The 14,946-nt window shown below is 40.0% G+C and overlaps 1 protein-coding gene across 1 annotated transcript in view; it reads left to right on the forward strand.

Annotated features, from left to right (window-relative positions):
- Dhx40 (DEAH-box helicase 40) overlaps positions 1-14,946 on the forward strand; it is a 32,961-nt gene that overhangs the window by 13,456 nt on the left and 4,559 nt on the right. Inside the window, exons 8-15 of the mRNA XM_090351133.1 lie at positions 100-199; positions 2,391-2,477; positions 2,734-2,916; positions 3,958-4,038; positions 5,111-5,268; positions 11,156-11,270; positions 11,872-11,980; positions 14,029-14,123. Of these exons, the coding sequence (XP_090207259.1) occupies positions 100-199; positions 2,391-2,477; positions 2,734-2,916; positions 3,958-4,038; positions 5,111-5,268; positions 11,156-11,270; positions 11,872-11,980; positions 14,029-14,123 (928 nt within the window). The remainder of the gene's footprint in view (positions 1-99; positions 200-2,390; positions 2,478-2,733; positions 2,917-3,957; positions 4,039-5,110; positions 5,269-11,155; positions 11,271-11,871; positions 11,981-14,028; positions 14,124-14,946) is intronic.

Below are 14,946 nucleotides of genomic sequence, written 5' to 3' on the forward strand. Positions count from 1 at the left end.
ATATAACTTTTAATTTTTTTTTAAAAAATGACCTCTTCAAGATATGAGGGTGAGAAAGACATGTTATAAACCAGTGCTTTTTCTTTACATGTATTTTAGATCAACAAAGGAGAATATTTTTACCACCTCCACCTGGAATTAGAAAATGTGTCATATCCACCAATATTTCTGCAACATCTTTGACAATAGATGGGATCAGGTACAACTTTTGAAAGTTCTCTTTAAGTCAAAGAAGCCAATGTAGTTTTCTCCCCCCCCCCCACAAGCAAATGCTATTATGTAGCTTGCTTTAAAATGTTGCTTTAGTGAATTAGAAACTTACTGCTGTTTCTAACTTAATTGTATACCTGACTTGTTTTCTGTTTATTTGACTTAAAGTTTTGTGTGGGGCCAGGAATGTGGCCCAGTGGTAGAGTGTTTATGGAAGAACCCCTGGGTTTGACTCCTCCATACCACATGCATAGAAAAAGCTGATAGTGCTCTTGTGGTTGAAGTGGTAGAGTGCTAGCCTTGCGAAAGCCCAATGACAGTGCCCAAGCCCTGAGTTCAAGCCTTGGGTCTGGCAAGAAATAATAATGATAATAATAAATTATGTGTTAAAGGCCATTAGGATTGATCTTGAATCTTTTAGAATGATCTAGATCTGACTCGGAAGTTTGTTTAATTTTCTTTATTGAAAAATTAATAACTTAAACACAAACAAGCGGCGTTTAGTACATTTGCACTATCTATCTCTAGTTTTAGAACATTTTATCACTTAGTCCATTAGGCAAGAATCCCACATTTGGCTTCTCCATTTTAGCCCCTTGAAGCCACCAGTGTAGTTTTTATTTTTATTCTGGATATAGCATATAAATAGAATTATACAATGTATGATTTTTTATGTCTTTTTTTTTTTTTTTTTTTTTTTTGCCAGTCCTAGGGCTTGAACTCAGGGCCTGGGCACTGTCCTTGGGCTTTCTCAAGGCTAGACCTCTACCCCATGAGCCTCAGCACTACTGGCATTTTCTTTGTATGTGGTACTGAGGAATTGAACCCATGGCTTCATTCATGCTAGGCAAGCACTCTACCATTAGGCCATGCTCCTGGTTTGTCTCATTTCTTTACTTAGCATGTTTTAGAGGTTCATCCATATTGTAGCATGTATGAAATAATATTCCATTGTTTACCCCAATTTGTTCATCCTTAGTCATCTCTTAGTCTTTAATGAACATTGAAGTAGATTTATATTTGCTACTGGGTTATGGACATTTATTTGTGTAATGTGTACTTGTTCCAGGTTCTTTTTGAGTGTATATTTTGGAATGAAATTGCATTTTTGAAATTTGTAAAAAAGTGTTTTTCTAGTCCTGGGTTTGTATTCAGGGCCTGAAGGCTGTCCCTGAGCCTCGTGGTGCTCAAGGCTAGTGCTCTACCACTTGAGCTCGGGTAACATTTCCAGCTTTTGAATGGTCAGTTGTAGATAAGAGTCTCATGGGGACATTTTGGCCTGGGCTGACCTTTGAACCATGATCCTCAGATTTCAGCCTCCTGAGTAGCTCCAGTTATAGGCACGAGTCACCAACACCTGGCCTTTGTGTGTGCGTGTGTGTGTGTATGCCCATCTTGGGACTTGAAGTCAGGAGCTGGACACTGTCCCTGATCTTTTTAACTCAGGGCTGGAAAGTCTACCACTTGAGCCTCAGCTCCACTTTTGGCTTTTTGGTGATTAACTGGAGGTAAGAGTATCATAGACTTTCCTGTCCTGGCTGACTTCAAACTGCTATCTTTAAATCTCAGCCTCCTGAATAGCTAATACAGGCATGAACCACCAATGCCTGGCTAAAAGTTTGTTTTTGTTTTTTTTTCCTGCCAGTCCTGGGGCCTGAACACAGGGCCTGAGCACTGTCCTTGGGTTTTTCTCAAGGCTAGAGCTCTACCACTTCTGGCTTTTCTATGTATGTGGTACCATGGAATCGAACCCTGGTTTTTGTGCATGCTAAGCAAGCACTCTACTACTAGGCCAAACTCCCAGCCCCTGGCCAAAAGTTTTGTATTCTTACCAGCATCTTTTAAGTTTTATACTTAAAATAAAAGTAGGAAAAAAAAGGAGAATATAAAGTGGTTAAAAATAATTAAGTCTCAGGGCCGGGAGTTTGGCCTAGTGGTATAGTCCTTGCCTAGTATGCACGAAGACGAGGGTTCAATTTCTTGGTACCACCAACATAGAAAAAAGCTGGAAGTGGTGCTATGGCTCAAGTGATAGAGCTCTAGCCTTGAGAAAAAGTCCCAGGACAGTGCTCAGGCTATAAGTTCAAGCCCGACAACTGGAAAAAAAATAAAAAATAATTCACAAAAAAAATTAAGTCTCTTTAGTTTCTAGAAACAACCTCTTTTCATTCTTTCTTTAGGTATGTGGTAGATGGTGGCTTTGTGAAACAGCTAAATCATAACCCTAGGTTAGGGCTGGATATCCTGGAAGTGGTTCCCATTTCAAAGTAAGTCTTTCTGTTAGGCCTTTTTATTTAAAGAATAGTTGATTATATAATTTCTACTTTATGCGGGGGAAGTGGGAACTGAGGGAAGGGAATTTGGCAGAAAAATGAGGGAGGCTGTAACCCCTCTGTACATCACCTTGTCAATACAATTAAATTAAAAAATGATTTCTACTTTATTTGGGGATAGGAAGCAAATTGTTTAGGAAACTTACAAAACAATTTGGGGGCTCTTTTTTTTTTTTCTTTCTATTTTTAGAAGTGAGGCCTTACAGCGAAGTGGCCGAGCTGGACGGACTGCCACAGGAAAATGTTTTCGGATTTATAGTAAAGATTTTTGGAACCAGTGTATGCCTGACCATGTGATTCCTGAGATTAAGAGAACTAGTTTGACATCTGTAGTTCTGACCTTAAAGTGCCTTGCCATACACGATGTCATAAGGTATGTAACATAGGGAAGTTGGAAAAAAAGAAAAATGTGTTTGGGTGAAGTCAGGTCATTCTTCAAAATTCTTTTTGTACTGGGCATGGTGGCTCATGCATGCAATCCTACCTACTCAAGATGCTAAGATCTGAGGATAATGGATCAAAGCCAGCCCTAGCACTAAAGAATGTGAGACTCTTACCTCCAATTAATCACAAGAAAAAATGGGAAGTGGGGGTTGTGGCTCAAGGGGTATGGCAGTAGCCTTGAGCCAAAGAAGCTCAAGGATATTGCCAAGGCCTAGAGTTCAAGTCCAATGACTGGCTGGGGGGAGAGTAGTTTTTGTAGTTGGACATGAGCAATTCATACGTGTAATCTTAATTACTCAGGGGACTGAGATAGGAGGATTATGTTTTGAAGCTAGTCTGGGAAGGAAGGTCAGTGGGAGTCTTTAACCACCAGGAAACCAGAAGTGGAGCTGAGGTTCATATGGTAGAACTCCAGCTTTGAGCAAAAATGCTCAGAGACAGTGCCCAGTCCCTGAGTTCAAGTCTCAGGCCAGTACAAGTGCACACACACACACACACACACACACACACACAAATACAAAAATATAAGAATTGTGCTAGAGAAAATACATAATATTGGTTGGGAGGTTTGGCAGGATGAGACTAAGAGGAGTAGTAAGAGTTTCACACGCCTGTAATCCTAGCTACTCTGGAGGTTGGATCTGAGGATCAAGGTTCAAAGCCAGCCTGGGCACAAAAGACCAGGAGATTTTTTAGAAGAGGATTTGAGAACTAGAGAAGTAAATTAAAAAAAAATGGTGTTCAAATCTGTAAAAACTCTACCATGTTTTAGGAACAAACTTTATATTTCATATCTCATTTTTTAAATTGCATTTTATTGTCAGGTTAATGTATAGAGGGGTTACAGTTACATTCATCAGGTAGTGGGGTGCATTCCTTCTCAAACCTTGATAGCCCTTCTCATGTTTTTGTCCTCCTTTCCCTTCCCCTTCCCCCAACTCCTCCCTTCATATCTCATTTAAATGCACAGGTTTCCCTATTTGGATCCACCTAATGAGAGACTTATTTTGGAAGCTCTTAAACAACTTTATCAATGTGATGCAATTGACAGGTAAAAAAAAATTAAAGACAGATTGTTGATCTTTCTTTAAGTACTTCCCTTTTCAGTAGAAAATTATTTGTCTCAGTTTGAATGGATTTTTTTTAAACCTTGTCTTATGAAAGTATTTTTTAGCTGAACATGGCAGTACGTATACAAGCACATGAGAGACTGAGGAAGGAGTATACTAATTTCAAGACAAGCCTGGGCTGCTTAGTAAGATTCTGTCAAAACAAAACAAAACAAAAACCCTCTAAACTAAAGCAAAAGCAAAAAGAACCGTCAAACTCAATCCACTTTTTTTTTTGCCAGTCCTGGGCTTGAGCTCAGGGCCTGAACAATGTCCTTGGAGTTTCTCAAGGCTAGAGCTCTACCACTTGAGTATCAGCACCATTTCTGACTTTTTTCTATGTATGTGGTACTGAGGAATCCAACCCGGGTCTTCGTGCATGCTAGGCAAGCATTCTACCACTAGGCCAAACTCCCAGCCCCCTGAATGCCCTTTTAGTGTTGCACATTATGCTGGATATATAAAAACGATAAGAGAGCCAGAATCTTCATTCTGAGGATTGTGAGATGGGGGAAGGTCCTTTATCACTCCTTTATTTCTTCAGAGACATCCTTTGGGGCTGGGAGTTTGGCCTAGTGATAGAGTGCTTGCTAGCATGCACGAAGACCTGGTTTGATTCCTTAGTACCACATACATAGCAAAAGCTGGAAGTGGTGCTATGGTTCAAGTGCTAGACTTCTAGCCTTCAGGAAGCCCAAGGACAGTGCTCAGGTCCTGTGTTCAAGCCCCAGGACTTTCAAAAAAAGACATCCTTTGTGCTTCTGTAGTATGTTCGTATCTTTTATACTGTTGTCTTCTGACTCATTTGTTTAATTTTTGGGTGGTTTTGACAATAGACAATTTATATCTTCATGTTCCTCTTGTCAGTAACCACAGTGTTTTTCTTTTCCCCCATCTTGGGATTGAATTTCTGGAGGTCAATTAAGGAAATTTAAATTACATCTGATTTATTTTCATCAGCATTATATTTGTATTTTTCTAAAGTAGACGTAAGAACTTTTTCTTTCTATTAAGGAGTGGCCATGTGACAAGATTGGGTTTTTCTATGGTGGAGTTTCCTCTCCCTCCACATCTGACATGTGCAGTAATCAAAGCTGCTTCTCTTGATTGTGAAGATTTACTACTTCCAATAGCAGCAATGTTGTCTGTGGAAAATGTCTTCATTAGACCTGGTAAGTTTTTTGAAATCAAAAAGGTTGACGTGTGGTGGCTCACACATGTTATCCTGGCTACTCAGGAGGTGATGATCCATAGCATTGTACAGGCAAAAAGTGCCTGAGGCCTTTCATCACAACCTGTCACCTCAGTTACACAGGAACCATAAGTAGGATGATTGTGGCACAGAAAAATTAGCGTACTTGTCCCACATTGCCTGCCACAGGCACATAGTTCCCTTCTGTTATTAAAATCTTCATAGGGCTGGGACCGTGGCCTAGACAGTAGAGTGCTTGCCTAGCATGCACAAAGACCCAGGTTCGATTCCTCGGTACCACAGACAGAAAAAGCCAGAAGTGATGCCGTGGCTCAAGTGGTAAAGCTCTAGCCTTGATAAAGCCCTGAGTTCAAGTCCCAGGAATGGCAAAAAATTCTTCATATATGGTATATTTGTTATTCTTCTTAAGTCAATATTGACACATTATTATTGCCTAAAAGGAAAGGATTGCCTCAGTGGGTATTTTTCTTTCTTTCTTTTTTTTTCTTCCCCTCCCTACCCCCCCTCTCTTTTTGGTTGTTTGAGGGGCTTGAACCCTGGGCCTGGATGCTGTCCCTGAGCTCTTCAGCTCAACACTACCACCCTACCCCTTGAGTCACAGCACCATTTCCCGTTTTCTAGTGGTTAATTGGAGATAAGAGTCTCGAGGTCTTTAGTACCTAGGCTGGATTTGAATTGCAGTCCTCATATTTCAGCCTCCTGAGTAGCTGGGATTTCAGGTGTGTGCCATTGTGCCCTGCTTTTTTTTTTTTTTTAATTGTATTTTATTGTCGAGGTATCATATAGAGGGGTTACAGTTACGTTCGCCAGGTAGTGGTTACATTACTTCTTTAACATTGATACCCCTTCTCCTGTTTTTCTCCTACATTCCCTCCCTCATCCTCTAATCTGTGCGTGTTTTCATTTTTTCTTTCTTTCTTTTTTTTTTTTTTGCTAGTCCTGGCACTTGAACTCAAGTCCTGAGCACTGTCCTTGGGCTTTCTCAAGGCTAGAACTGTACCACTTGAAGCATAGCACCACTTCCAGCTTTTTCTATGGATGTGGCACCAAGGAATTGAACCCTGGTCTTCATGAATACTAGGCAAGCACTCTACCACTAGGCCAAACTACCTTCCCTCTGTGGGTATTTTCTATATTTAAGTTTTTATTTTTGGCATTACCAAAGTATGGAACACAGGGCAATGCTTACTAGGCAAGTGTTTTAGCTTCCACTTGAGCCACAACCTCCAGCCCTGTTGTACAGGTTTTGACAAAGTGTAGAGACATGCATTCACATGTGGTGGCTCACACCTGTAATCCTAGCTACTCAGAATCCTGAGATCTGAGGATTGAAGTTCAAAGCCAGCCCAGGCAATAGAAGCAGAGAGACTCTTACTTCCCATTAATCACTAGAAAACAGGAAGTGGGGCTATGGCTCAAAGGTAGGGTGGTAGCCTTGAGCTGAAGAGTTTAGGCACAGCACCCAGGCTCAGGGGTAGCCTTGAGCTGAAGAACTCAGGGACAGTGCCCAGGCCATGACCTTCCCTCCTCTCCTCCCCCCCCCCGCAAAAAAAGTAAAGAATAATAATAGGAGAGCAGGGCCCCAGTGGGTCATACCTCCTAGCTATGTAGAAGGCTTAAATCTGAGATCACAATTCGAAGCTAGCCTTGGCAGGAAAGTCTGGAAGTAGCCAGGCTTTGATGCCTGCAATACTAGCTGCTGAGATCCTCAGGAAGCTGAGATCTGACATCCCAAGTTCTCATATAGCCCTTTATGATAGTTTTTCAGAATCCTAGTTTTTCAAAACTACTTGGCATGGTATATGGCATATGAAGTGTTCAATATTATCAGTCATCCAAAAAATGCAAAACAAAATAAATACGTAATTATTTAATTCTTCCTAGTAAAAAGTAGTCAACATTATTTATTGCAGATAGAGTACTTCCTGTCACAGCTAGCTTCAAACTGTGATTCTCAGATCTCAGCTTCCTAAGCAGCTAGTATTGCAGGCGTTGGCCACCAGCGCCTATATAAAATGAAATCGAGCTGGGTGTCTGAAATCCTAGCTACTCAGGAGGCTGAGATCAGCAGATCTCAGTTAGACACTAGCCCAGGCAGACAAATCTGTGAGACAATTATCTTCCATTAACTAGCAAAAAGCTGGAAGTGGAAATATGACTCAAGTGCCAGCCTTGAGAAAAAAGCTAAGCAAGAATATGAAGCTGAGTACAAACCCCTGTATCAGCACATACACATACATACACACATACAGGTACACACATGCACACAAACACACGCGCACGCAGCACACACACACACACACATATAATGGCAATACTAAACATGAAGAACATACACAACTGCACTCTGCTGACAAAATATTTAAAATGGTACTGCTAATTTTGCAAAATGTTTCACAGTTTCCTAAACATATCTCTACTCTAACTTATTTCCTACGTATACAGAAATTCACTGTATTTACTCACTAAATTTACTCATAAATAGTACTAAACAAGAAACACCTCAAATGTTCATAAAAAGGATACTAGATGAACCAATGATAGAACCAAGGGAACTTTCTGTAATAATAAAAACTGTTAAGGGTATAGACTACATGAGTGTATCTATTTCACAGTATTCACTAGGTTATCTACCTTTAAAAAACTAAAAACAATTAACTCTATTTGAGTATATTTCACAAAATCAAGCTAATCAATTCTAAAACTACGTCCTCTATGTCTAGGTAATAGGGACAGTCTGAATGCAGACTCTGCATAAACTAATAATAGTAGTTATTATATCAATATTCCTATGTCCTTGCTCTTATTAAGTATGCATGTAGCTATTCTGTGGTAATAGAGCACACTGTCACCAATTTATTCTTCAGCAATTCAGAAAAGAACAAAAATATCTAGACAAAGAGATCAGGAAGGAGGGACAACAGGGACAGATTTTGTTTTTAATTGCTAAATTAGACAGAAGGTATTCCTGATTGGCAGTGTTTCTGTTAAAAAGTATAATAAATTGTTAGAAAGGGGAGAGAGAAAGGGTGAGAGGGAAGGAGGAAGGAAGGAGAGGAAAAACAGTTTCAGCTACTTGGGTGAACCTGAATCACTTTAAACTAAGTTCAAGGCTAGCCTAGAAAACATATAATACTCAAAAAGTGAAAGCTAACAGCAGATTAGTTTCATCTACTTAAATTTTTCAACAAGAGAAAAGTGTTTTATTTATTCTCTAGCCTTAACTGCTAGCACCCTAGTTTTACTAATGAAAAGTAACAAAATCCAGAAAAGCTAGGCCTATAGTGGTATGGTCAGACAGATCCCTGAATTCCTGATTCCCACTTTAGTACTTACTACAATAGTTTTTACCATATGTTTAGCTTTAAATCTTCCTAATAAAAGATAGTCAACATTATTTACTGCAGGTGCTTTGGAGGAAAAGATCAGATATTGTGGTTTGATCCAGACTGGGTAAAATTAGTGAGGCTCCATCTCAGCAGAAAAAGGGAGCTGTGGTACATGCCTGTCCTTCCAGCTGTGTGTGAAGAGTAAATAGGAGGATCTTGCTTCAGGCCCACCTTAACAATAATGACTGCAACAAGAACAAAAAAGACTACACAACTTTACCTCAAAAGCAGCCCAAGCTCCTGAATTCAAACCCCAGTAACATTTCCCCCTCAAAAAAAAGTTAAAAAGGGCTGGGAGTTTGGCCTAGTGGTTAAAGTGCTTGCCTAGCATGCATGAAGACCCTGGTTCGATTCCTTGGTACCACATACATAGAAAAAAACCGGAAGTGGCGCTGAGGCTCAAGTGGTAGAGCTCTAGCCTTGAGAAAGTCCAAGGACATTGCTCAGGCCCTGAGCTCAAGCCCAGGACTGGCAAAAAAAAAAAAAAAATTAAAAAAAGGTAGAAGTAGACAAGGCCTATCTGTGGGATTAGAAAGTCACTTATCTTTATGGAGTAAAATGAACAGTATTAGAAGGTGGGTGTAAAGGGAGACTTCAGGGATACTGATAATGTTCTGTTAGTTGATTTGTTTGTTGAGTACATTGGTATGTTAGGTTTGTGAATATGAATTGAGGTTTATACACTGTGGCCTAGGTTGTTTGGGGGGGGGTATGTATTTTATATTTCTGTATAAAGTTAAAAAAGAAAATGTCAGGCCGGGAGTTTGGCCTAGCGGTAGAGTGCTTGTGTAGCATGCATGAAGTCCTGGGTTCGATTCCTCGGTAGGAATACATACATAGAAAAAAAAAAAGCCGGAATGGTGCTGAGGCTCAAGTGGTAGAGCTCTAGCCTTGAGAAAGTCCAAGGACAGTGCTCAGGCCCTGACTTTTTTTTTGCCCAGGACTGGCAAAAAAGAAAAAAAAAAAGGAAAAAGAAAAGAAAATGTCTGTAGTCATGTTTAATTACCCATAATTAGAAATTGGGAATGTAGGGGTTGGTTAAATTGTAGTGTTCCTCAACTACAGGCAATACTAGATTATAATTTTTATTAATTCTATATGTACTGAAATTCAGGTGTAATGAAGTAAATAAAATAATTTTTACATCCCATTGATGTAAAGTAGAACACTGTAGAGATAAACCATACATAGAAAATATTTAGTAGAAGTCAGGTGTGGTGGCTCACGCCTGTAATCCTAGCTACTCAGGAGACTGAGACCTGAGCATCGCTGTTCTAAGCCAGCCTCGACACTAAAGAACACGAGACTCTTATCTCCAATTAACCACTAGAAAATGGGTAATGGTGCTGTTGCTCCAGGGGTAGGACCAGAGCCTTGAGCTGAAGCGTTCAGGGAAAACGCCCAGACCCAGAATTCAAGCTTCCTGACCCACAAAAGGAAGAAAGAAAGAAATATTTAGTGGGACATGTATGACATATATGCCTTGATTTAGATTGTTTCTGCACTGATAAACCTATCATAGGATGAAAATATCATAGGTCAAATATGCATTTAAAATATGTAACCTGTTGAGCATAGCTTATAGCATAATGGACTGTAGCATATCTGTTGCTTATCTTCATAAATTCATGGTCAACATGGAAGTCTGTTTCTGACACTGTATCATGAAGAAGTATATTGGTGTGTGTTGGGAAAAGATGAAAATTCAAAGTATAGTTACTACTGAATACATATCGCTATTACACTATTCTAAAACCAGAAAACCCTAAGTTGATTTTTTTTGTGGTCAATTGTGAGACCTGAACTCTGGGGCTGGGTGCTATCTCTGAGCTCTTCAGCTCAAGGCTACTGCCATACCCCTGGAGCCACAGTGCAACTTTCAGTTTTCTGGTGATTAATTGGAGATAAGAGTCTCATGGGTTTTGTAGTGCCTGGGTTGGCTTTGAACCACGATCATCAGATCTCAGCCTCTAGTGTAGCTAGGTTTATAGGTGTTAGCCACTGTGCTCAGCCCTAAGTTGAATTATTATTAATTGGATACCAACTATAATTAATATTGGATAGCTTTGAGGATTTTGTTTGGCCAGTCCTGGGGCTTGAACTCAGGGCTTGGACACTGTCCTTGGTCACTTTTTGCTCAAGGATAGCGCTCTGCCACTTAAGCCACAATGCCACTTTCTGGCTTTTCCTGTGAACTCAGGGCTTCATGCATGCTAAGCAAGCATTCTACCACTAAGCCATGTTCCCACCCCGTTGAGGATTGTTTTTTAAATGAATATATGACAAACTGAGAACATTAAGAAGAAAAGTTGTAGAAGAAATGTAAAATAAAGCCTCTCAAGAAGAGCTTATGTAGTTCTACCTTAATATTGTATAGGGTGAGACAAGTTTTGATGAATTTGGCAAAAGCAGGCACAGTAGTGTAAGAACTAAATTGCCGGTCTAATTCTCATTTAGTTGATCCAGAGTACCAGAAGGAAGCAGAACAGAGACATCGAGAATTGGCAGCTAAAGCTGGAGGATTTAATGACTTTGCAACTTTGGCTGTTATCTTTGAACAGTGCAAATCAAGGTATGTGAGTGAGGTGATCCTTTGTATTGGCAAATGTTAGTTTGATCTGTAGCTATATGATTTCAGGCATTGAGGTTCAGTAGAGATAATGCTGAGGTATTTAAATATCAGCATCATGTCAGGTGACTATTAGGTGTATATGTGTGTGTTAAGATACATATATTAAGCATAAATATGCATATATATGTCTGTATACACACACACATATAGCATACATTGGTTCTCTTCTCAAACTCTTACTGAAAATGATTTTACAGAATTTTTCTTCTGTATAGATGTTAGTTGAGAAAATGATTGGATATATTTGTTAATGTGTATGTGTGTAAAAAGCCCATTCATGGGACTGGGAGTTTGGCCTAGTGATAGACCAGGTTCGATTCCTCAGTACCATATACATAGAAAAATCTGGAAGTGGTGCTGTGTCTCAAGTGGTAGAGCTCTAACCTTAAGAAAGAGCCCAAGGACAATGCTTAGCCCCTGAGTTGAAGCCCGAGGACTGGCAAAAAAAAAAAAGCCTATTCAATGAGAATGGAAAAAAAAAGTCTATTCATAAATTATTTTTAAAACAAATTTTCAAGGTGATAATATTTCTGTTTTATAGTGGAGCTCCAGCTTCATGGTGCCAAAAACATTGGATTCATTGGAGGTGCTTATTTTCTGCATTTCGTGTAGAAGCTCAACTTCGAGAATTAATTAGGAAACTTAAACAGGTGATTACTGTCATTTTTTTCCCTCTGTAGGCCCATATAGGTCATATTTGCCTTCCTTTCTGGTCTACCCACTTTTTTGGCCTAGTGGTAGAATGCTTTCCTAGCATGCCTGAAGACCTGGGCTCAATTCCTTGGTTCCACTTACATAGAAAAAGCCAGAAATGGTGGTGTGGCTCAAGTGGTAAAGCTCTAGCCTTGACAAAACCCAAGGACAGCTTGGGCCCTGAGTTCAAGCCCCAGGACTGCCCCCCCCCCCCACAAAAAAACCCCAAAAGAGTCTTTCATTCTTTAGTGCCCTGACTGGCTTTGAACCGAGATCCTCAGGTCTCAGCCTCCTGAATAGCTAGGCTTACAGGTATGAGCCACTGCAACCAGCTTGTTACTTTTTTTGAATGGGGTCTCTTGTTTATGCCCAGGCTTCCTAGATACTCTCTGCTCTGCCTGTTTAGAATTCCTATGTAGGTAAGATGACAGGTGTGTCTCACTGGCACCTAGCAAAAATTTATCATTTTTGAGTAAATAGGGTCCTACAATATTGTATGATTTTTGTCTCCAGACATTTTTCTATCCTATCATTAATATTCATTAATAACATGAATAAGCATTTTCTATTTGTCTCTCTTTCTTTTTGGTGTCTTGGGTTTTATTTCTTTCTTTTTTTTTTTTTTTTTTTTTTTTCTGTCAGTCATGCAGGCCTGGATGCTGTCCCTGAGCTCTTCAGCTCAAGGCTACAGCCCTACCCTTGAGCACTGTGCCATTTCTGGTTTTCTGGTGGTTAATTGGAGATAAAAGTCTATAGGTCTTTAGTGCTGGAGCTGGCTTTGAACTGCAATCTTCAGATCTCAGCCTCATGAGTAGCTAAGATGAGAGGCATGAGCCATCTTTCCCAGCTTTGATCTCTTGTTTTTTTGTTTGTTTGTTTGTTTTTTGACAGTCCCAGGGCTTGAACTCAGGGCCTGAGCACTATTCTTGGGCTTTCTCCAAGCTAGAGCTCTACCACTTGAGCCACAATACCACTTCTGGCTTTTTTTTCTATGTGTGTGGTACTGAGGAATTGAACCTGGGTCTTCATGCATGCTAGGCAAGCACTCGATCACTAGGCTTAACTCCCGGTCTCTGATGTCTTGTTTTTAAGACACAGTCTTGCCCTGTAACTCAGGCTGCCTCAAATTCATGAAACTATTTCCTCGGCCCCCTTGAGTGCTTGGGATTACAGATGTTAGCCACCATGGCTGGCTGTTTCTTTTAATATATTATTTATATATTATATTTAATATTTAAATTGTATTTTCTATATTAATGTTATTATAAGGTTGTCATTTAGTTTTTATATATTTAGTGTTTGGTGGCACGGGATACATGACCTGGTATTTGTTAGAGAAGTGCTCTCCTCTCCTCCATGACTCCAGGACTAGACCTGGCTCTTCATGCTTGCTAGGCAGGTACTCTACTACTAGGCCAAACTCCTAGCCTAGATGTTTAATTTTGAATGAATGTTTTCTACTTGCTTTGTGCTTAAAGCCACTGTCTTTACTTCTGCAGTGTTGGACGTTAACCCAAGGCATTATTTTTCATCTCTAGATGTTGGATTTGCATCTTTAAAACAAAATGGAGGCTGGAAATGTGGCTTTAGTGGTAGAGTGCTTGCTTAGGATGCATGAAGCCCTTGGTTCGATTCCTCATTACTCACATAAGCAGAAAAAACTGGAAATGGTACTGTGGCTCAAGTGGTAGAGGCCCAGGTCCTGAGTTCAAGCCCCGCAACCATCAAAAAAATAAGTAAAAAAAAATAAAAGGTCAGAGTTGGGTGGCATTGGCTCACACCTGTAATCCCAATTATTAAGGAGGCTGAGATCTGAGGAACACAAATCTGAGGACTACAGCCTCATGGGAAAGCCCATTAAGACTCTTATTTCCAGTTAACCAGCAAAAAAACAGAAGTAGAGCTGTGGTTTAAGAGGTAGTGCCCCAGTACTGGCGCACACACACAAAAATAATGAAATTATAAGTGAAAGAGTATTTCAAATTACTAAATATATATTCTACAGCAAAGTGACTTCCCAAGAGAGACTTTTGAAGGCCCTAAACATGAAGTTCTACGAAGATGTCTTTGTGCAGGCTACTTCAAAAATGTTGCTCGAAGGTAAGCTATAAGACTTTGAGAGGTGGATGAGAAATACTACTATATTTGACTATAATATATGAACTATTAAATATTTAAAATGTAATATTAATGTTAACATCTAATTTTGAAGACTAAATGTGTAGGTAGTATAGCAGTATATAAAATTTGAAGTTGAATGGCTGGGAGTTTGGCCTAGTGGTAGAGTGCTTGCCTAGCATGCACGAAGACCTGGGTTCAATTCCTTGGTACCACATGCATAGAAAAAAGCCAGAAGTGGTGCTGTGGCTCAGATGGTAGAGTGCTAGCCTTGAGAAAGTCCAAGGGCAGTGCTCAGGCCCTGAACTCAAGGCCCAGGACTGGCATAAAAAAAAAAAAAATTTGAAGTTGAAGATGTGAATTAGAAAAATGTTTCCTATGGAACATTCCAGATGTCCTGATGAGAGGATATATTACCAGCACTGGTAGCTTAGATGCCTGTAGTCCTAGCTACTTAGAGGATATGATCTAAGGATCATGGTTTGAAGCCAGTCCAGGTAGGAAAGTCTGTGAGACTCTTATCTCTAATTAAGCAACAAAAAACAAGTGGAGTTGGGTGTCTCTGGCTTACACCTGTAATCCTAGCTACTCAAGAGACTGTGATCTAAGGATCGAGGTTCAAAGCCAACCCAGGCACAAAAGTCTGAGAGACTCTCATCTCCAATTAACCACTTTAAAACCAGAAGTGGTGCTGTGGGTTAAGAGTTAGGGCAGTAGCTTTGAGTTGAAGAGCTTCAGCTTTGAGCTGAAGTGCCCAGGCCAGAGTACAAGCCCCATAATGACTGACTGATAAACAAACAAACAA

This window comes from Megascapheus bottae, chromosome 17 (assembly GCF_031878675.1).
Source record: "Megascapheus bottae isolate mThoBot1 chromosome 17, mThoBot2.hap1, whole genome shotgun sequence".
NCBI classification, from domain to species: domain Eukaryota; kingdom Metazoa; phylum Chordata; class Mammalia; order Rodentia; family Geomyidae; genus Megascapheus; species Megascapheus bottae.